At 35.3% G+C, this 23,972-nt stretch overlaps 1 protein-coding gene across 1 annotated transcript in view; it reads left to right on the top strand.

Annotated features, from left to right (window-relative positions):
* The window catches only part of LOC129270210 (uncharacterized), an 86,602-nt gene that overhangs the window by 42,606 nt on the left and 20,024 nt on the right, over positions 1 to 23,972 (top strand). Inside the window, exons 30-38 of the mRNA XM_064106022.1 lie at positions 479 to 747; positions 3,684 to 3,826; positions 4,513 to 4,687; positions 5,675 to 5,722; positions 7,708 to 7,758; positions 10,774 to 11,142; positions 14,499 to 14,609; positions 15,587 to 15,787; positions 17,190 to 17,549. Of these exons, the coding sequence (XP_063962092.1) occupies positions 479 to 747; positions 3,684 to 3,826; positions 4,513 to 4,687; positions 5,675 to 5,722; positions 7,708 to 7,758; positions 10,774 to 11,142; positions 14,499 to 14,609; positions 15,587 to 15,787; positions 17,190 to 17,549 (1,727 nt within the window). The remainder of the gene's footprint in view (positions 1 to 478; positions 748 to 3,683; positions 3,827 to 4,512; positions 4,688 to 5,674; positions 5,723 to 7,707; positions 7,759 to 10,773; positions 11,143 to 14,498; positions 14,610 to 15,586; positions 15,788 to 17,189; positions 17,550 to 23,972) is intronic.

Here is a 23,972-nt window from a genome sequence, read left to right on the forward strand (position 1 = left end):
CCTGCTAGTAACTAGCTTGCATGCTTAAATTCATTGATCTCCAATAAAACCTTGATGACATAGTCAGTTTTCTTTATAAAAGGAGCAACGGAATAGTCACTGCTCAAAGCTATAAGAGAAAGAGGGATTGGCTGTAATAAAGCTGTTGCTCTCCTGACATTCATTCCAGTCTAATTATTTCTTAGACGCATTCACATCCTAGTCATGGTGCTGGAGAAGTTTTTTGATAAATGTCCTCAACAAGTGTAGGTAGTTGAAATTTTGTTTGAAGTTTTACACTTTCTTTACATTGTTTTCATGTTTTAATACAATTATTGGAAATTTGCTTTTCTGAGATTTGGTACACTTCTTTATCAAGAAAATTATGAAATTGAAGTCAATACTAGTGGAGCACAGTTCGCTTTCTTAATGAAGGACACCTTACTAAATAACTTAAATTTATTTGGAATATTCCTTTTTGTTTCATATCACTATTCAGCGACCTTTCATATAACCTGGATTCCATAGTTCTGGGCGACCTTAGTCGTCGGTATTTCTCACAGCATCACATCAGCAGAGATGTCAGTCAGGTGTTCACACATCCGGCTTATGATGGGAACGATTACGACATTGCCCTTGTAAAGTTGAAAAACTCTGTTGAGTTCTCTGACACTGTGAGGCCAGTGTGTTTTCCTGCGAAGACTGTTAATGAGATGAAGGTTTATCACAGATGTATGGTGTCAGGATGGGGAGACAGAGACATCTCAGGTAAAGGATTTTCAGGGGCCTGTAACACAAAACTTGGCAATGATCATAGAATATTTTTCTATAATGGATTCCATCGACTACACTGTACAATCAATCATTAAAATCAAACGTACGATTTGTGCTACGGAACCTAGGTCTGATATGAATGATACAGATAATCTATCACAATCTAGAGATTGGATTCCGATTATGGGGGAAGGAGAATACCTGAAATGTTTTTGTTGTCATGCACGCATATCAGAAGCAAGACAAAGGCACCACTTTTCTGATGGAAGTGGCAGACAATGTGCAATAACTTTAAACAGTAGGCTATAGATCTATTTCAGGAAACATGGACACAAGAGTAATCAAGAGTCACTGTCCATTGATATCCCAGGTCAAAATTCCAATAGGCTACTAGACAAACAGAAACCATTACAGCGATTGGTCTCTATTGGTTTCAATATGGAAAATGAAATATTAGACCCTTGGAAACCTTTAGAAAATTCTACTGGGCGAATGGAAGTTCAATAGAAATGTTTATTGGTCTAACAGAAATCTAAGCAATATGAGGCCAATTAATATAAATAAATTTAAATGAACTAAAATAAAATAAACTGTATCCTAGTTTATATTGTGGTGTGTTTGTGACCTACATGTACACCCTTTTCCCATCCTATCCTATATATATATATATACTGTATATACTGTTTATATATATGTGAAAATGAAGGTCCTGTGTCGGTTGTGGTAGTATAAAGCAAAATACAAGGTGAATAAAACAACCGTAGAGAGAAAAGTTAGATCAAATTTTCGCCCATAGGGCTTCATCAGGAAATGATGAATTTATTAGTCAACAGCATCAAGAAACGCAGTGCGCAAAACGCAAAGCGTAAAAACATAGTGCTAAAAGGTAAAACGCGAAGCGCAACAGTACAAAAGAAAAGAGAGAGACAGAGAGAGAGAGAGAGTGGGGAGGGGGAAAGAAAAAAAAAGAAAAGAAAGAAAGGGGAAGGAAAAAAAAGAGAGAAAAGCCGGGGAGACAAAAGGAAGAGAAGGAAAAGGAAAACAACTTGAAGAAAAGAGAGAGAGAGAAGGGGGCAGAAATAGAGGACAGCTGGGGAGAAAGAAGTAAGAGAAAAAAAGAGAAACAAAAGGAATGAAAACAGAAAGAAAGGAAGAAAACAAGAAAGGGAAGAAAGAGAGAGAATCAAACCACGGGAAAGGAGTGGAAAGACACATTCATTCCATCAGGTTGGAGAGAGCCGAGAGAGTGGATGAAGCATTCCTCCTTCTCTTTCCTTGCCCCATCTGAACGAAAACCAGTCAGAAGAACGCACACCTTGAAGTACCCGATGTTATGGTTTGGTTGGGTAAATGATGAGCTACAGGCAACCCTGCTGACCTGATCCTGATGGAGCGAAGATGTTCCGTCACTCTGTCAGCAAGCCTCCTCTTCATTTCTCCAATGTAGATTGCCTTGCACTTGGAGCAGTAGATGCAATAAATGCAACCCTTGGTGACACATGTGAAAGAGCCGTGGATATGCCAGGTACCCTTTGGTCCGGATATCTCTGTCACTGGTGAAATGACCCCACACGTGTTGCAGCGAGGTCTTCTACATTGTTTGCTTCCGGCACCACATGTAGCATTGATCAGAGTGAGCTCAGATTTCATGAGGAGCTGGCGTAGGTTCTTGTCCTTCCGGAAAGAAGTCAAGGAGGTTCGGAGAAAATTTCCGTAGTGGCAGGATGCTCAGTTAAGATGTGAAAGTTATCCCTCACGGACTTTAGCGCGATGTTTTACTCGTTGCGTTTTGCGCACTGCGTTTCTTGATGCTGTTGCCTAATAACTTCATCATTTCCTGATGAAGCTCTATGGGCGAAAATTTTATCTAACTTTTCTATCTACGGTTGTTTTATTCACCTTGTATTTTGCTATATATATATAAAATGGTCCATTAGAAATAATTAGAAACCAGCAAAAACCATTAGAAATCAATAGAAATCTTCTGTTGGTCTCCTAATGGACCCTATTGGAATTTCGACCTGGGATGGTATCAATATAAAAAACTTCAGTTGAAAAGTTTTGAACTTCATTTGAATGAAATGTACATGTAATGCTTATCAAGTATGGGAAATAGATAAAACGTAATTTGAGGACACAAGACCAAGATCAAAGGTCCCTTTGGGGCCACGGGATTGGGAGCAACTAATAAAATAGCTTAACTGAAGTTGAAGATTTACATTATGAAGACAATTTTGAAATTGAAAGCCTTTATTCTGTTTAACTCGGATATATTTTCTGCCAGGTACCATCATAATTATATTGTTTGATCACTGGTTTAAGGTCAAAGTTTTCTAGACCAAGTTTTTGTTGATGAAAATTAATATTCATTCATTGTCTTGAGTAAAAAAAAAAGAAACTTGCTTGAAATGGTCATTAAATATCACAAATGATATTAAATGATCAACCTGTGTTTCCAAGTCAAGGTCAAAGGTTATAAACATAAGGTTGTATTGATGCTAAAAATGAATACATCTAATTTAGTCATTATATTCTACAAAGCATTTATATAAGGAACATAATGTAAAAAAAAATGGATAACATTTATTGATTTATTGAAAGCTTCAGTCAAAGACCATTATCAGAGGAATACACTGGAAGAAATTATATGATTAAGTGATTTAAACAGACGCTTATGTTACCCCATGATGATAATGAATAAAATAAAACAAATTATTTGCTTCCATTTTTCTCTGTTTTCAATATCAGCAATCTGCTCAAACACTCGCTCATGACTAATTTTTCAGTTGTGTTACTTTGATAAACACTCGCTCATGACTAATTTTTCAGTTGTGTTACTTTGATAAAGGGCTTTGTAATATAATGACTAAATTGATCATTTTAAACTTATATCAGATTTCTTTAATACCACCTGTATTACCCTGTTACAGTTTCCGATGACCATCTGAAAAGATCCAATGTTCGTATGTTCACTGATGTAAGGTACTGCAGTACCAGCTTGTCGGGCCATCGGATCACAGAGCGTATGGTATGTGCTGAATACGACCAACAGAGTGGATTTGATAGATGCCAGGTAACATTTATTTGAATATTATTGTATATGTACATGTATGAAAATTGGGAATCGATTATCTCTTGCTGTTGACCAACAATATGGATGTTTTAATCTATCTGAACACAAATTAATTTGTGGATAAAAAGCATAACACTAATTCCCACAAAATTGGATATAAGATAGCTGTGACACAAAAAAGTCATATCAGGGCTAATTTCTTTATTTGAATTTAAGAGATAAATGATGTTTTAGAATGACGCAATAAATTAACTTTCGATTGAAATTATTTGGCATAATGAATTTAATATTATATGACAAGCCCTCGTTCACCTTCAGAGCCACTATACAAATGTTTAAAATTACAAGAATAATTATGACAAATCTTTTGGACCTGAGCATTTTATTTCGCAATTGTGTTATTGTAATAGAAACTTAAGTCAAGCCACCATTGTCCATGGTTAAAACAGCCACAGTGTATGTTATTGCATATGTTTATACTAACAATACACTTCGCCTGAACTATGTCACACATTAATACAGCTGGGATTGGTTGCTTAAACCCTACGCTGTAATAATGCAAACACCATGTACTTATATATATATACAGCTGAGTGATTGTCGTGAATTTAGTTTGGTAGGAAATGCAATTGTTTCATCTGCGGGGAGTGGTTATTTTTCTGTGATCGATCCTTCTCTTATTTTAGGCTGACCGCGGAGGACCATTGGTGTGTCAAGGAGTGGATGGACGGTGGCATCTTGTTGGGGTGAAAAACTGGGGGAATGATCCTAATTGTGTCAACACTTTCGAGCCACTTGTGTTTGCCAATGTCTCACATCTACTCCCATTCATCAACGATGTACTTTTCCCCACCGAAAGAAGTAAGTAATTTGTTGCTTCAGTTACCTTGATTTACCCCAAAAGAGAAATAAATACTTGTCTTGGTCACAGTTTACATGTTGTTATGCTAAATGGAAAGAAATCTGAATATTGTATTCCATACAAAGGTTTAGTTATATCAAAAGACAATCCACTTTAACTCTGCCTGTTTTGTTCGACGAGAGTTACATACAGCAGACTGCCAAGTTTGAGTGTATTAAGTCTATTGTTCGTACACACATACACAATAGTGATGTGTTCTTTGCATTGTACTGTGTACACACAAAGCTTTTCTTTACAATAAACCAATCAAAAGCCAAGTAGCTGAAGTAGCATAGTCCATGTAACACCACTCATAAGGTTGCACCTTGAAATTAATGTGGCACTGGAGTTGTTCTGTCTGTGGTGGGCAAAGAGTTAATAAAGACTCCTCTTAGAGTGTGCCTGCCCAGTGTGGAATTGAGGGATAAATCAATTGACTACCAACGTGTATACAAGATCTCCCAAAATAATCCTGGGATTTTTCAGTCATATAAATCTGCAATGAATAATAATTACAGCAGCAAACCATTATTTCAATGATAATAATAATACATTTATTGCATACTTAATTGATCTTCTTTGTATTTATTCATGGGTTAGGATTTGTTAATTGTATTTATATTAATTTTGTATGTTGAGATTTATTCAGATTTATTCATCCATGAGATTCTTCCATGATTTTTAACATCAATTGGATATTCATTTCACCTTTTTTTCATTTCAGAAATCATATTGAACAATATATATTGTGAAGAATACATGTAGGCGTGAACACAAGATGTGTTTATTACATGTAAGACTTTTGGCCCTTAACCTTCAGTATATTTGTGAAAAAAGCCAATAGAAACAAGTAATTCAGAATATTAGGCAACTTAATAATAAAAAGCAACAACAAAAATAGTACTTGGCTACTATCTTACTGAATTTTGTATCGTGTTATTTTTCAGATTTATCCACACCTTCAGCTGAGGAAAATACTACTTATGCTGTACCTGGTAAGAGCAGAAATTTAAATTATTACGCAAAGAAGTCAACGGGACGATGCGGTAGCATAATTTTTAACCCATAAATTCCATATGATTAGGTCTACATGTATGTATTGCTGCAGTCGCACTGGAACGAGCTGGTCAAAGTAAGGGAAGAGAGGATGAGCGATTGCACTTTAACTAGTTTGACTCTCAAAGCTTGTCTGCTCAGAACGTTCTGGCACTACTACATTGTTGTAATTATTAGATTTTAATCTTGATAATCTTGATTGAGAAAGTATTGTAAATAATTTAATTCATATTCAGTATGGTCAGCCATATCTCAGGTATAACTGTCCATAATAAAAATGATACCCAATTGAATTAGAATTATTCTTCTCAAAAATAGATGATTGAAATGGTGGAATATCCTCCAATGTGCTGAGACATCATCGATTCTTTGTGCTAATGTTGTAGCTCCAATATATGTCACACTTTATCACAACCGTCCACATTATCAAAAATGTGTAGTCCTCTCCGAAGTGAAACTGGGCAGCAGTTGATCGTCTTCCAAGTCCAGAAAACTTGCAACTGTGGCAAGAAACTAGGCTGTTTTCATGCAGCTGTAGGGGTTCACTTGTGGAAATCATAAATTCATGCTCAGTAGTTTCCAAACGGTATATTTACATATCGACGTAACAGTGTATTGCATTACATTATAAAGAAAAGAGTTCCTGCAATAATTATAGTTGCAGATCTCCTTTGTCTTAAAGTGGGTAGAGAAATAATCTCTCCTGATATCATATCTACTATGGAAAAATGGACCTGGGACCCGTCTTACAAAGAGTTACAATTGATCCAATCAATCGTTACTGTGTGAAAATCCATCAGTGTCATAATTTTTCCTCAGGAAATTTGCAAAATGTCTTTTGTTAACAAAGGAGATCACACCAAATTTTCAAGAAATCTAAGAATTTATAGATATGCATTCATATCTAGAATTTTTAAGAAAAATAAACATGCATTTTATATGTTGACTTTGCTGGCTTACCATAGTTGTGATTGATTGGATCAATCGTAACTCTTTGAAAGACGGGGCCCTGGTGGGTGCTTCATAAAGCTGTTCACAAGTCTTGAGTGACTTTATGAACGATTGGTGATCCTTTCTTAGGAACCTCTTCAACACCAGAATATAGTATACAAATAATGAATGTTTTATGAGTGCAATGGACAGAATACTTCATGAGGTGAAAGATGAAATGATCCACTCAACGAGGTGTAGCCGAGTTGAATGGATCATTCATTTCATCTTTCACCGAAATAAGTATTCGTCCATTGCATGAATGAAAAGAACATTCATTATTTGGTTTATATGACACCTAAAAATAGATTCTTTTTCATATGAAATTTGTGAATTTCGATGCAAAATATGCTCATATGCAGTGCACGCTGGGTCTGTTGATTATCAAGTAAATACAACATGCGCGATAATTTGTGGTGCCTGCTGACTGGTGCGCACGTGCAATGGACAATATTGTATGGATCCAAAATTGCACCATGAATGGATCTAAAATTGCATGGTTGATGATGTCATTGTAAAACGGGCTGAATGATCGATATCGACCAACCAATCAAATGACAAGGATCTATCTAGGTGTCATATAATGTGTATCATTTACTACTATATAGGATCACCAGTCGTTATTAAAAGTTTAATAGCTGAGCTCACAGTACCATTTGAGCCAAATATTCCCAAAGCTACAGTGAGGAAATAAGAACAAAATGCTAAATTGAACATGGATGTTAGGACAGCCAATATCGAATCACATTCTCTCCTTTCCAGTAGTTTCGGAGCCTCCAGGGTAGGGGTCAAATTTAGGCCATATTTTCCCCTATCAATATACTGTGCCACCTTTCTGGTTTCAAGGCAAACAATTTTACAACACATTAATCTACTGAGGAAAATAAACAGATTTAATTTTTATTCCCACTTCTGTCTCTTATTTTCTTTGCAGTTTCCTTTGCGAGAACAACGCCAGGCCCTGCTGCTGAAACAACAACCAAAAGTAAATTCTGCATTGGTTTTTTTTAGTCACTGTCAGTTATGTCTCTTGATATTTTTCCTGTCTTTGATAACTTCACAGGTTTTTATCTTTATTATTAATTTTCCTATCAATCTCATTAAGCAATGAAAAGTCTGAGAAAAACAAGTGTAAAGTTGTTTGATAAAGAAAGAAAAAAAATCAAAGGAACAGATTGGAAAAAGTTGTAAGAAAGTTCAATTCAATTTGTTTTTTCTTTTCCATTAAAAAACATCAAAATATGTACATAAATGACATGAACAGATGAAATATACATGTATATACAAGAAAAAAATTGAATACATAAGCAAAGCAAATTAAGATTATAAGAAAAAATAAATGGAAAAATGAACACCTGTAGAAAGCTTTGACTAAAAGCTTGTAAATGACAGGAGTCCAAAAGTTACCAAAATACAGATATGTTTACATGCAGTGTAATAATAGTATTAATGATGATAATAATAGATGGTATTTGTAATGCACCAAATCCACTCGGCAGAGGGCCAAGGCATATTATCTAATGATTATTATCTAATAAAAATAGATGGCACATGTATTTGAAAGTTGGAAAAAGTAAGCAAATTGTGATTTTCTGTTGTTTATTAAACCCTTTCCACGCGTACTTCGTACCAATGCACACTCGGTGCCGTGCGAACTTCGCATTTCACACTTAACAAACAATGCATTCGCTGAATTCGCTGAATTCACATCGGAGCAGACAGTTAACGAACAGGAATCCATGATCTCTTTTGATGTAGTCTCCCTCTTCACTAACGTACCGATAGAGGGCGCATGCAGTACGGCCCTGCAACGCATGCAATCCGATCCCACATTATCAGAACGTTCCACACTTATGCCCGAACAGATAGCCGAACTCCTGGAGTTCGTCCTCAGATCCACATATTTTCTGTACAGAGGCTCTTTCTATGAGCAAACAGAAGGAGCAGCAATGGGTAGCCCAGTCTCAGCGGTTGTGGCTAACCTATATATGGAAGGTTTTGAACAGAACGCTTTGCCCAAGTGTCCTTCCACATGCCACCCTCGGGTGTGGAAGAGATACGTCGATGACACTTTCATAATCGTAAACAGATCCGAAACAGACGGCCTACTCTCATACATGAATAGCCAGCAACCGTCCATCCAGTTCACTCTGGAGACTGAGCAAGGAGGGAAATTAGCATTCCTTGACACGCTAGTCCAAAGACACGAGGGCGGGAAACTCTCCACCTCTGTCTACCGCAAGCCCACTCATACAGACCAATACATACCATATGATTCTTATCACGACAAATCGGTCAAGAAGGGTCTTGTTAAATGCCTGTTCGACAGAGCAGCACGTATCATCACTCACCCACCTGAACTCCCGAAAGAAAGAGCACACATACGTGGCGCCTTGTACAGCAACGGCTACCCACGCCGTTTTATCAAGAACACTTTCAAGAAAAAACAACCACCAAGGGATCAGAAGGTTTTCAAGACTTGCACAGTCTTGCCATACATAGATGGCCTCTCACAACAACTTAAACGCCGATTAGAAGGTCACGGTATCCGAACGGTTTTCCGCTCGGACACCACCTTACACAAACAGCTTGTACACCCCAAAGACCCTATCCCTGATCACAGACGTGATGGCGTAGTATACAACATTCCTTGCCAGGGATGTGACGGGTCTTACATCGGAGAAACAGCCCGACCGATAGTTGAACGCATTTCTGAACACAAGCGCGATGTTCGGTTACAGCGAACCGACACATCCGCGGTGGCAGAACATGCTTGGGAGAAGCAACACCACCCAGATTGGGAGGGTGTACATTGCATTGCCAAAGAGAGACATTGGTATACACGCAGGATTAAGGAGGCTATTAGTATACGTCTTTGTCCTAACAACTTCAACAGAGACAGCGGGATCGACATCCCCGACTTCTGGATGCGAACCATCCGACAGCACAATACCCCCTTACCTGGCAGTGCACGCCGACCCGATCGTTCCCGGCCCCGAACAAGGGACCGCTCAGCTAGTCAGCCCCCGCCCACGGGAAACTAGCGAGCCCGCCAATTTTGTCTAATTTGCATATTGCCGACCCACGGCGTATTTGCATATACCCCCGGCTTATTTGCATATACGGATTACCGGCCGCACCGCATACCGACGCAACGGATCAATGCCCACCTATTGTTCTCGCGTTCGTGCGTACGGTCCTGGAGATTAGTATAAATAGAGTACGTTTTCAGATAATTTTCGTCACTTGATAAAGAGTTGCAGCGGCACTCGAAAGCTCGTGAACTTGTAAGCTAGTGAACACTTTTTGCGAGAGTGATCACGAATTTCCTAGAAAGCCAGTGAACACTTTTTGCGAGAGTGATCACGAATTTCCTTGTTGACCATAGTAGATTGCGAGACAAATGAATACCCTCTAGCGATTAAACAATGCATTGTTTCCCTCCCTGAAAATAATTCAGTACAGATGGGTTCATGGTCCAGCGCACAAAGAGTTAAGTATTGTTCTAATCACTGTACTGATGAGGATTTCAAATTGGCTACCAAGAAGATCCCATTTTGATGTACGGTATACATCCCCATTACAGTTCCATGGTTACTCTTGTCACATTTGAGAGATAATGGACTTCTTCCACGAGATCTAAATAATTATATGCATCTCATAAACATGACCACATTTGCACATCATTTAATGTTTTTTTTATTTTGTTCTTGATTTTGTGGGATGCACCAAAATGTGTTTGTTGAATACAGATTAGGTTCACTGAGGATTTCTTTTATATTGAAGCCAAATTTTGATCACAGATTATTCTTGAAGACTTTCATGTGATAAGTTATTTAATATGATGACTACTGAATTCTATAATTCCTGTAGGCTTTGAACAAGTATCACCCAGGTCCAGTCAGCAATGGGTTAATGTAACGAAAGCTGTCTACATGTATATACCACTGTTGATAATTTCATTTTATTTCTTTTAATTTTGCTTGATGTTCCTGTGTAGGAGATATCCCTATTGGCACCAGCTATCTCTATGAGGGAAGTAGGGTTGTATATTCATCACCAAATTATCCAAGCGGGTACAACAATTCTGAATACGTCATTCACCGCTTCGTATTGCAGCTTCCTTATTTGGGTTTGGTGCTGCGTTTCACTGATTTTCAAACTGAAGAATGTTGCGATTCTCTGACCATGTACACCGCGGATGATTCAAGTTTTGATTTAAAGGTTGAGGTGGCAAACCTAAGAGGAAACCTTTCCAATCTTCAAACCTTTGTAATATATCAAAGGTATTTGTCATTGCATTTCGTCACCGATGGTTCAGTAACTGATCAAGGTTATGAAGTAGAAATCACAACATTTATCTTGCCAAGTGAGTATACACTTTCCTGTCATTTGGCTTGTATTATGTTTGGAAAGATTGATTACTTTTGCAGAGAAAGTCAATGAAATTTTAAAGAATGGCACAATTAAAGAAGGTGTCTTCAACAAATACCTTTAAAAAGGCCAAATGCAAGACAGCGCATGTACATGTAGTACATGTACCTATAGTAGCAGTAGTAATAGTAGTAATGGTATATGAGTTGTAGTTGTAGTAACAGTAGTAGAAGAAAATTGTATTAAGGATTTTGTCTCGTTGGTCTGTAAAAAAAGGTTAATGTTTTTGTTCAACTTGCTCTTATTTCTTTATGTCTGCATCGATTATGTTCACACTTTGTACAAGTGATCCTTGGTTAATACCATATGTTGGTCCAGTTCGATGATGGGGTTCAAAATATCATATTTCATGTTTTATTGATTGCAAAGTCAGGCAAGGCACAGGGTTCATGAACCACCATGCTGGATAGCTTGTTTAATTAGCACAAGACTTTGATATCTACAAGACAATCAGCCACTTTCATCTGTGTAATGTAAAAGAATGTCCTATCAATGTTTATGCCTGTTTGTCTCAGATTGCGGTGGAAATGATACATTTGACTGTGGCAATGGTATCTGCATCCTTCGAAACCATACATGTGACAACTTCAACCACTGCGGAAATCTCGCTGATGAACAAAATTGCAGTAAGCAAATCTTACAACCCAAATTCAGTGTATATGTATTTAGAATTGACAAACCGACATCTTTGCATGGCACTTGTTTCACTCAAGCGCTACCCATATGTACTAATTGATGTCTGACCATATATCAAAATTCATCCTAAATGGCCTATACTACATTCATTGTCAGTTTTGCAATTATAGATTGCATTATGTATAAAGTGTACCCTAGAACGAGGGAATTCAGTTACATTAAAAGTTAAATAGCTGAGCTCACAGTACCATTTGAGCCAAAAAATTCCCAAAGCTAGAGTGAGGAAATTAGAACAAATGCTAAATTGAACATGGATAATAGGACAACCAATATCAAATCACATTCTCTCCTTTCCAGTAGTTTCGGAGCCTCAAATTTAGGCCATATTTTCCCCTATCAATATACTGTGCCACCTTCCTGGTTTCAAGGCAAACAATTTTACAACACATTATTCTGCTGAGGAATATAAACAGATTTAACTTTTTATTCCCACTTCCGTCTCTTTTTTTTTGCAGTTTCCTTTGCGAGAACAACGCCAGGCCCTGCTGCAGAAACAACAACCAAAAGTAAATTCTTCATTGATATTTTTTCAGTCACTGTCTGTTATGTCTCTTAATATTTTTTCCTGTCTTTTATAACTTCACAGGTTTTTATCTTTATTATTAATTTTCCTCTCAATCTCATTTATTCAAGAAAAGTCTGACAAAAAGTGCAAAGTTGTTTGATAAAGAAAGAAAAAAAATCAAAGGAAGAGATTGGAAAAAAGTTGTATGAAAGTTCAATTCAATTTGTTATTTCTTTTTCATTAAAAACATCAAAATATGTACATCCATGATATAAACAGATGAAATATACATGTGTATACAAGAAAAAGAAATCAAATACATAAGCATAGCAATTTAAGATTATAAGTAAAAAAATAAATGGAAAAACAAAACCTGTAGAAAGCTTTTACTAAAAGCTTGTAAATGACAGGAGTAAAAAAGTTACCAAAATACAGATATGTTTACATCCAGTGTAATAATAATAATGATGATGATAATAATAGATGGGATTTGTTATGTGCCAAATCCACTCGGCAGAATGCCTAAGTCACATTATGTAATAATTATTATCTGATTATTATTTAATAATAATAGATGGCGCATGTATTTGATTGTATTTGAAAGTTGGACAAAAAGTAAGCAATTTGTGATTTTCTGTTGTGTAAGTATTGTTCTGATCACAGTACTGATAGGGATTTCAAATTGGCTACCAAGAAGATCCCATTTTGATGTTTGGTATAAATCCCCTGTACAATTCCACGGTTACTCTTGTTACATTGAGAGAAAATGGACTTCTTCCACGAGCTCTAAATATTTATATGCATCTCATAAACATGACCACATTTGCACATCATTTAATGTTTTTTTTATTTTGTTCTTGATTTTGTGGGATGCACCAAAATGTGTTTGTTGAATTCAGATTAGGTTCACTGAGGATTTCTTTTATATTGAAGCCAAATTTTGATCACAGATTATTCTTGAAGACTTTCATGTGATAAGTTATTTAATATGATGACTACTGAATTCTATAATTCCTATAGGCTTTGAACAAGTATCACCCAGGTCCAGTCAGCAATGGGTTAATGTAACGAAAGCTGTCTACATGTATATACCACTGTTGATAATTTCATTTTATTTCTTTTAATTTTGCTTGATGTTCGTGTGTAGGAGATATCCCTATTGGCACCAGCTATCTCTATGAGGGAAGTAGGATTGTATATTCATCACCAAATTATCCAAGCGGGTACAACAATTCTGAATACGTCATTCACCGCTTCGTATTGCAGCTTCCTTATTTGGGTTTGGTGCTGCGTTTCACTGATTTTCAAACTGAAGAATGTTGCGATTCTCTGACCATGTACACCGCGGATGATTCAAGTTTTGATTTAAAGGTTGAGGTGGCAAACCTAAGAGGAAACCTTTCCAATCTTCAAACCTTTGTAATATATCAAAGGTATTTGTCATTGCATTTCGTCACCGATGGTTCAGTAACTGATCAAGGTTATGAAGTAGAAATCACAACATTTATCTTGCCAAGTGAGTATACACTTTCCTGTCATTTGGCTTGTATTATGTTTGGAAAGATTGATTACTTTTGCAGAGAAAGTCAATGAAATTTTAAAGAATGGCACAATTAAAGAAGGTGTCTTCAACAAATACCTTTAAAAAGGCCAAATGCAAGACAGCGCATGTAGTACATGTACCTATAGTAGCAGTAGTAATAGTAGTAATGGTATATGAGTTGTAGTTGTAGTAACAGTAGTAGAAGAAAATTGTATTAAGGATTTTGTCTCGTTGGTCTGTAAAAAAATGTTAATGTTTTTGTTCAACTTGCTCTAATTTCTTTATGTCTGCATCGATTATGTTCACACTTTGTACAAGTGATCCTTGGTTGATACCATATGTTGGTTCAGTTCGATGATGGGGTTCAAAATATCATATTTCATGTTTTATTGATTGCAAAGTCAGGCAAGGCACAGGGTTCATGAACCACCATGCTGGATAGCTCGTTTAATTAGCACAAGACTTTGATATCTACAAGACAATCAGCCACTTTCATCTGTGTAATGTAAAAGAATGTCCTATCAATGTTTATGCCTGTTTGTCTCAGATTGCGGTGGAAATGATACATTTGACTGTGGCAATGGTATCTGCATCCTTCGAAACCATACATGTGACAACTTCAACCACTGCGGAAATCTCGCTGATGAACAATATTGCAGTAAGCAAATCTTACAACCCAAATTCAGTGTATATGTATTTAGAATTGACAAACCGACATCTTTGCATGGCACTTGTTTCACTCAAGCGCTACCCATATGTACTAATTGATGTCTGACCATATATCAAAATTCATCCTAAATGGCCTATACTACATTCATTGTCAGTTTTGCAATTATAGATTGCATTATGTATAAAGTGTACCCTAGAACGGGGGAATTCAGTTATATATGCCACCCCAAAATGGAGTCAGTAGTAACTGCATGTACCTATTTGATACCTATAAGTTAGGCATCTGTCTTTCCCAGTCAAAACATGCATTTAACACCCTGGATATGTTCAAATGATATACCTAGTTGTAATAAATCATTAAAATTGTCCTGTTCAACAAGAATTTATACATGCATCTTGAGAAGAGATGCACCTTTATTTTGAAGGGACAGGTCGAAATGTCTGCAAATGATGATTGCAAGTAGGTGCAAGAACAACAATGCAATGTTTACTTTCCCCAAATTATTAAAGGGATCGCTGGCATGTTGTAGGAAGTGAAGAAGCAAACTAGGATATTCTGGTCTACACATGAATTACATTCATTTCGCTGCTTAATCGTTATGAATGTATTTACTGCAGAAGATCCCAGTCCCAATAAATGCTCTCATGCCCCTATAACCTGGGCTTTATAGGGTTCATGCCTACATTTAAAGCAAGAAATGTGTTGAAGTTCGACAATAATACCTTATGATTACAATGTCTATTCCCTTTATTGTAATTTGTTTGTGATTTGTTTTCCTTTTTTGAGTAAAAGGAAATTTCACTTATTGAGTTACATAATTTTTGAATGTACGGCATGTAGCATTTCACTGTGTATCGTTTCAATTCATACAAATGAGTACAATTGCTTTCAAATTAATATGACTTTTTTGTCTTTCACACACTGAACCACGCCACTGCCACTTCCATCACATCCACCATCATCAGCATCATCCTCAACACCATTTCCGGCAGTTGCATCATCACTGCCACCAGCAACGGTAAATGGCTCGTGCTTGAATAGCTGTTGTACCAACTCTGAGTATTCTTGTCACCCAGAGGGTTGCTACTGTGACAGTTTTTGTCATTTAGATGGCAACTGTTGTGATGACAGGGATGCAGTATGCACCGCACAGGAAACCTATCCATGTATGTTGCCTCTTTTTTATTATATTGATAGTATGCTGCTGTATATATATGTGTGTATGTGTGGGTGTGCATGTGTGTGTGTGTATGTATGTATGTATGTATGTATCTATGCGTGTATGTACATGTATGTATATGTATACATGTACATATAAGAGAAACAAGGTTGAAACTTTCATGCTTTAATCCAACAAAATTTATTGAAGTCCACAAATTTTCGACGAGTATGTTACGTCTTTATCAAGTGAATATATATTTATATATATATATATATATATGTATGTATATGTTATATATATATATAAATATATATATTAAATATATATATCTGGACATCTGGATGATGTCTCTAGTTAATCCCCCACCCCCGAGTCAATTAGGTTCTGGGCTTCTGACCTGCACTTCAACCCTCATTTCATATGAAGTATAATTTTCCACACTGTATTATACATGTAGGTGGGTCATTCTCTTTTTCTGAAATGAATAATGGAAGTTTTCTTTAACACATTGTCTTAATCAATTGTGTTCATACTTGGTACATATGATCCTTGGGTAATACCACGTGTGAGCCTATGATAATGATGGGGTGACAGTTCATCTAAGGGCAAAGGTAATTTGACTGAACTTCTTTTCATCCTCTATTTTCAGTGAAGCTTTTGTTCAAGTTGCTCCCATTACTTTATTACTTCATCAATTTTGAGTAGACATGATTCAAATGATCCTTGGGTAATACCACATACGTGTTGACGATGGTGGGGTCAAAGGTCATCTAGGGGTCAAAAGGTCGAGTTTTGTTCAACTTGCTCTCATTTCTTTTTTTCTGCATGAATAATGTTCACACTTGGTTCATATGATCCTTGGATAATACCACATGTCTGTGCACAAGGATGATGGGGACAAAGGTCATTTAGGGGTCAAATTGTCAATTTTTTGTTCAAATTTCTCTCATATCTTAATTTCTGCATCAATTGTGCTTATGCTTGGTTCAATTGATCCTCGGTTGTGTTCATGAGTATGATCGGATCAAAGGTGATCTAGGGGTCAAAAGGTCAAATGATGTGAGGCCATGTACATCCTTTTTCCAAGTTTCTTTTTAACTTGCTCTCATTTCTTTATATCTGAATCAGTTGTATTTATTTGGTACAATTAAATAATAAGAACATACATGTACATGTATGTGTTCTTTGCACTTGAGGATAAGGTAAAAGGTCATCTAGGGTTCAAAAGATCATAGTGCATATTCATTGCTCGCGAAATCAGGCGAGACTCATGGTTCATGAACCGATTTTGTTAATTATGGCTTACTTTGGGTCGTTGTTACAGTAGTTGTTAACTGATTCTACATGTATAGTACTCAAAATTTCAGACTCAAGCATGCATGACACCTCTCTCATTTTACTTACAGACGTATTCATGTCGAATTCAACTTACAATATGCGTGGGGGTGAGATCATGTCGTTATTCACTCCTAATTACCCTGATGATTATAACAATCTTGAGAACATTCTTTGGCACGTTAGAGGTGTCCGTGGCCGCCGATTTCTATTTGGGTTGAGACCTGTGTCGCTGCACTCAGACCGTGACTATGTTCGACTCTACACTGGGATCTCGGATGTATTTGAAGAGAGTACCTTCATTCCGAACCCACCTAGTCAATATTGGACTGTCCATTCCAATATGTGGGTGCAGTTCTCCACCGATGCTTCTGGAACTGCTCCAGGGTTTTTTGTCACTATTCAATCCGTGCGAATAGGAAACGGTAAAGGTAAATATATTTCCATGCATTTTCATGTAATAGTAGAGCGAATAAGCCGAACAATTGTGCAAATTATGACTAAAGCATGAAACTTTCACGAGTATTAGTATATGCCGTAAGATTTATTTTAAAGATGGGAGGTAAATTTTAAAATGCCATTTTCGGCCGTTGCCATGGCAACGGATTAATTTATAAAAAATGACATACATTCCCATGTAAATGGTAAATAAACATGATATAGATGACCAAAATGATACATTTTAGGCTCCCAATTTAATACATATGAAATTTAGAAATATTCAAAATCACCAAGATAGTTCCAATTGGTCCGTTGCCATGGCAACGGCTTGTTTTTCCCAAGAAAATTAAAAATTTTGATTAAAAAAAAGTTGTAGAATATGATTTATCTTAAATTTTCCCTAATTTTACAGTGCTAAACAAAGATATTTTGGTAGCTAAATGTATAATTTACATCTGAAGCCATTGCTATGGCAACCAAATAACATCTAATTTACAAAAATAACATGGTTGACAAGACAATGGACAGGTGGAAAATACAATTGGAATTGACTTAATCTGTATGCTTAAGTTTTGACCCCCTCATTTGAACTACAGAAAATACAGAAAGTGTTCTACAAGAGTTTTTTATAAAGATAAAAAAATATGTTGCCTTGGTAATGCTTGAATTAAACTAAAACAAAAATGTTGCTAAGGACCCGTTGCCATGGCAACAGCTTATTTCCCTCTAGAAAGTTTAAGATATTGATAAAAATGTAGAATAAATGTACATGTATGGTCATCTTTCCATTTTCAATAATTTTAAAGTACTAATTGAGATATGTTTGTGACTAAATTTGTAAACATAAAATCTTAAGCCATTACCATGGCAACCAGATAACATCTAATTAAAAAACAATAACAACATGGATTACAAGGTAATGGATAGGTGAAAATACAATGAAAATTAACTTAATGTACATGCATAAGGTTTGACCTACTCAATTGATTTAGGGGAAATAATACAGTGAGGGTTCTACATGAACTAATTAGAATAATACATATTGATGTTGCCTTGGTAATACTTGAATTCAACGATAAATATGTTGCAAATGGCCTGTTGCCATAGCAATGGATCATTTAGTACCACTTTTGATTAAAAAAAGGACTGTAGAATCTGATTTTTCTTGCATTTCCCCAAATCTTAGTGTGCTAAACATAGATATACAATACAAAATGTATAAATAACATCTGAAGATATTGCCATGGCAACCAAATAATATCTTATTTACAAAAAAATAATAATTTGGAGGACAAGATTATGGACAGGTGGAAAATACAATTACAAACTAGATTTTAATTCGTCATGCGGACGAATTAGGTGGTCTGTCGTATAGATAGATAAACAGGAAAAAAATATTTAAACAGATATTAGATTGAAAAATAGATAGACAAACAGATTTACATAATCAAACAGATACATACAAGAAAGATAATTATATTAGATGGATGGAGTGATGGATGGAAAGATAAATTATAGGTGGTTATATTAATAAAACATAGACATATATAGATAGATATAGAGAGACAGACATATAGATAGAGAGACAGACATATAGATAGATAGAGAGACAGACTTATAGATAGAGAGATAGATTGATAGATATATAGATATATAGATAGATAGAGAGATGATTGGTGGTTATATTAATAAAACATATATAAACATATAGATAGAAAGAGAGACAGACAGATAGATAGATAGACAGATAGATAGACAGACATATATATAGATAGAGAGACAGACATATCATGAAGCTATTACGAGCTATCTCGTAATAGCTTCATGCTGCGTGGTCCTATCGCGTTATGTAAGCGGGCTCTAACTTTCGCCTGGCGGCTCGCCAATTGATGTTAGATATCGTTCCTTCGCCCGAAGGAAGCGATAACAAAGGATTAAGAGAGAAATTGGAAGATGGTTCTCCTTCTCGTGATAGCTTCATGGATAGATAGACAGACATATAGATAGACCAACATATAGATAGACAGAGAGACAGAAATATAGATAGATAGAGAGACAGACATATAGATAGATATATAGATAGATAGATAGATAGATAGATAGATAGATAGATAGATAGACATATAGATAGATACAGAGACAGACATATAGATTGATAGAGATCGAGACAGAGATAGATAGAGAGACAGACATATAGATGAATAGAGAGACAGACATATAGATAGATAGATAGATAGATAGACAGATAGATAGATAGATAGAGAGACAGACAGACAGATAGATAGATAGATATATAGATAGATAGATAGAGACAGGCAGATGGATGGATAGATAGATAGACATATCTAAACAGATAGATACATATATATTAGACAGAGAGAGAGAGAGAGAGATAAACAGACAGATAGATATACAATGTAGGTAGATAGACAGACAGACATATGGATAGATAGAGAGAGAGGGACGTATTCAAACAGAAAGATATATATTAGACAGAGAGATAGATATGTCATGTAGGTAGATAGACAGACAGATAAATAGATATGATATAAAAAAGTAATTATAATCTGTTTTATTTTGCAATATTTTAGCTATTATTTGTTAGAATTCTTATAATTGATCGTGGGCAAGATTACGAAAGACCATTAGTGCCACGGAGAAAAAAAAACACTATTTCTACTAATCTGTTATAACAGATTACGGTATTTCTACTAATCTGTTTAAACAGATTATAATCTGTTATAACAGATTACGGTATTTCTACTAATCTGTTATAACAGATTACGGTATTTCTACTAATCTGTTATAACAGATTACGGTATTTCTACTAATCTGTTATAACAGATTACGGTATTTCTACTAATCTGTTATAACAGATTACGATATTTCTACTAATCTGTTTAAACAGATTATAATCTGTTATAACAGATTAGTAGAAATACCGTAATCTGTTATAACAGATTAGTAGAAATACCGTAATCTGTTATAACAGATTAGTAGAAATACCGTAATCTGTTATAACAGATTATAATCTGTTTAAACAGATTAGTAGAAATATCGTAATCTGTTATAACAGATTAGTAGAAATACCGTAATCTGTTATAACAGATTAGTAGAAATACCGTAATCTGTTATAACAGATTAGTAGAAATACCGTAATCTGTTATAACAGATTATAATCTGTTTAAACAGATTAGTAGAAATATCGTAATCTGTTATAACAGATTAGTAGAAATACCGTAATCTGTTATAACAGATTAGTAGAAATACCGTAATCTGTTATAACAGATTAGTAGAAATACCGTAATCTGTTATAACAGATTAGTAGAAATACCGTAATCTGTTATAACAGATTATAATCTGTTTAAACAGATTAGTAGAAATATCGTAATCTGTTATAACAGATTAGTAGAAATACCGTAATCTGTTATTACAGATTATAATCTGTTTAAACAGATTAGTAGAAATACCGTAATCTGTTATAACAGATTAGTAGAAATACCGTAATCTGTTATAACAGATTAGTAGAAATAGTATTTTTTTTTCTCCGTGGCACTAATGGTCTTTCGTACAAGATAGCTAAAAAAAAAAAAAAAAAAAAAAAAATCATGTTCACCCGCGGACTCGAACCCCTGCCTGCATGATGGAATGAGAAGTAAGTCTGACGCCTAACCGATTGAGCTAGAATATTTCCCATAGACTTAACACGTAAGCAAAACACCAGAATCTCAAATCCAATCTTGCAAGTGAATTACGGGCATGATCCCGACATCTGATCGGAAAATGAAGGAAACGCAACCGAAAGCTTAGAATCTCAGCTACAACATACTAAAAGCTCAGGGATAACTAGCAACAAAAATTGGAGATATGGCTTACGAAATAGAAGAATGTAGAATCTAGTTTTGAGAAAAAGTCATGTCCCATAGAGATTACACGCAAAATGAGTAAAAATGACATGCCATTATTATTTGCAATTTTTGAGGATGATTTGTCTATCAAAATGAAAAATAAAGGCAATAACTCAGAAAGAGTAAGAACTAAGCTACAACATATCAAAAATTGGGTGAAAATTGACCAATATTCACGGAGTTAGAGCAAGATTTGCATAATTATAATGACGTCATAATAGGCAAAATGGATTTTTTGAATTCCGACGCCATTTTGATGACGTCATAATATAATTGAGGGTCAAATGAGACATGAAATTATATCTCTAGTTCATACTCTATCAAAATATGAAAAAAAAATTGGGGGTCCCCATGCGTTCTGAAGAGCTACAGCGGATTTTCTATAGGCATGTTTTTGCCCATATATGGCCTATAGTGAGAGCTCGCGCGCACACGTGCTGCAAACTTTAACGGGTGTTAATTTCCTTATTAATGGTCGTAGAAGGTTGATCAAGGTATCAAATTGCTCAAAATTATATGATCAATGCAATGAAATAAAAAAAAACGGTGTTTCTGAGTTGCATTGAGGCGTTACGCGCGGAAACGCGCGCGCATACGTTTGCGCGCGCAATTTTTTGAAATGCTTAAAATGACCTAAAACGTACTCTGTTTTGGTCAAAAAGTGATTTTGAGCATTTTAAAATTTTGACGCGCGCGTACGCGCGCGTCGTGACCTTCAGGTGACCTTTGATGACATGACCTGATGACCCTTGATCTGAAGTTTATGTCATGTGAATTTGATTTATTTTTGATAATTGATAATGGAGATATGATTGATAATGTGATTTTACAAAATGGCGTCTAGATGACGTCATGATGACGTCATGACATTAAGATTCTTGCAGAATTGAGGTCTTATTGATGTTGATATGTGGTGATATTTTGATGATTATTGAATATGAACTTTCTGAGATTTGCTGTCCACAAGAAATGGAGGAAATAAAAATAAGAAATAAATAAATAATAAAGAAAGAAAATTCGGACAAACATAAGAGGTGATCTGTCATAGACAGACCACCTAATAACACAATGTGCGAAAGGTTTTGCCAGTCATTTAACTTTTAACAAAAAAATAACTAAGTATTCTGCTTGAGTTCATTAGAATAATAAATTGATGTAGCCTTGGTAATACTTGAATTTAATGATAAATATTAGTGTATCAAATGTCCCGTTGCCATGGCAACAGCTCATTTCCCCCAGAAAACTATCAGCAGCTTTGATAAACAAAAACATTGTAAAATCTGATTTTTCTTTCAATTCCCCTAATTTTAGGGTGCTAAGCATATACAATGTATATGCTTGCTGTTAATATATAGATAACATTTTCACACATTTCCATGGCAACCAATTAAGATATAATCCATAAAACAAAAACATAATACGGTTAAAATGATATTGGACAGGTGGAATGAAAAAAATAAAAATGTACATAATCTACATAATGTTTGACCAGTCATTTTTCTTTCAATTCCCCTAATTTTAGGGTGCTAAGCATATACAATGTATATGCTTGCTGTTAATATATAGATAACATTTTCACACATTTCCATGGCAACCAATTAAGATATAATCCATAAAACAAAAACATAATACGGTTAAAATGATATTGGACAGGTGGAATGAAAAAAATAAAAATGTACATAATCTACATAATGTTTGACCAGTCATTATTTTATCCAAAGTTTTAACCAAAAATTACTATAAATGTTCTCCATGAGTTCATTAGCATGATAAAAACCGATGTTGCCTTGGTAATGCTTGAATTTAATGATATCAATGTTTGCCAATTTGTGTTTCATTGCCATGGCAACAGATCATTTTATTCGACAGAAAATACCATCTTTGATAAAAAAGATACCCAGTAGAATCTTATTTTTCATTCATTTCCACTAAGTTTAGGGTGCCAAACATACACGTACAAGTTTGTTGTTAAATGTATAAATAACATCTGAAGGCATTGTCATGGCAATAACATAACATTTAATTTACCAAAAAATAATATGGCTGACAAGATAATGGACAGGCGGAAAATACAATAAAATCAACTTAATATGCCTAAGGTTTGACCTACTCTTTTGATTTTGAACAAAATTTACGTTAAGTGTCATTCATGATTTCATTAGGATGATAAAAATTAATGTTGTTTTGGTAATGCTTGAACATAATGATACATATCAATGTTGCAAATGGCCCCAGACAAGGACAAATTTTGATAAAAATATGTTTACTTTATTTCCTTTTCCCTTATTTGAGGGTGCTGAACATAAATAGGCTTAATGATAAATACCATCTTATTTCATTTTATATGGCATCGAGATAAGATCTACAAAAATCAAATCAGACTTTATTGGGCTCAAATAATTTCCAGAAACTTTAATTTCGATGCTGGACAATTTCGTTTAAAGTATTCGCAGGTGGCCATTTTGAAGAAAGCGTCTTGGGGTGATTTGTGCCTTAAAACTGTTC

Source organism: Lytechinus pictus, chromosome 10 (genome assembly GCF_037042905.1).
Source record: "Lytechinus pictus isolate F3 Inbred chromosome 10, Lp3.0, whole genome shotgun sequence".
NCBI classification, from domain to species: domain Eukaryota; kingdom Metazoa; phylum Echinodermata; class Echinoidea; order Temnopleuroida; family Toxopneustidae; genus Lytechinus; species Lytechinus pictus.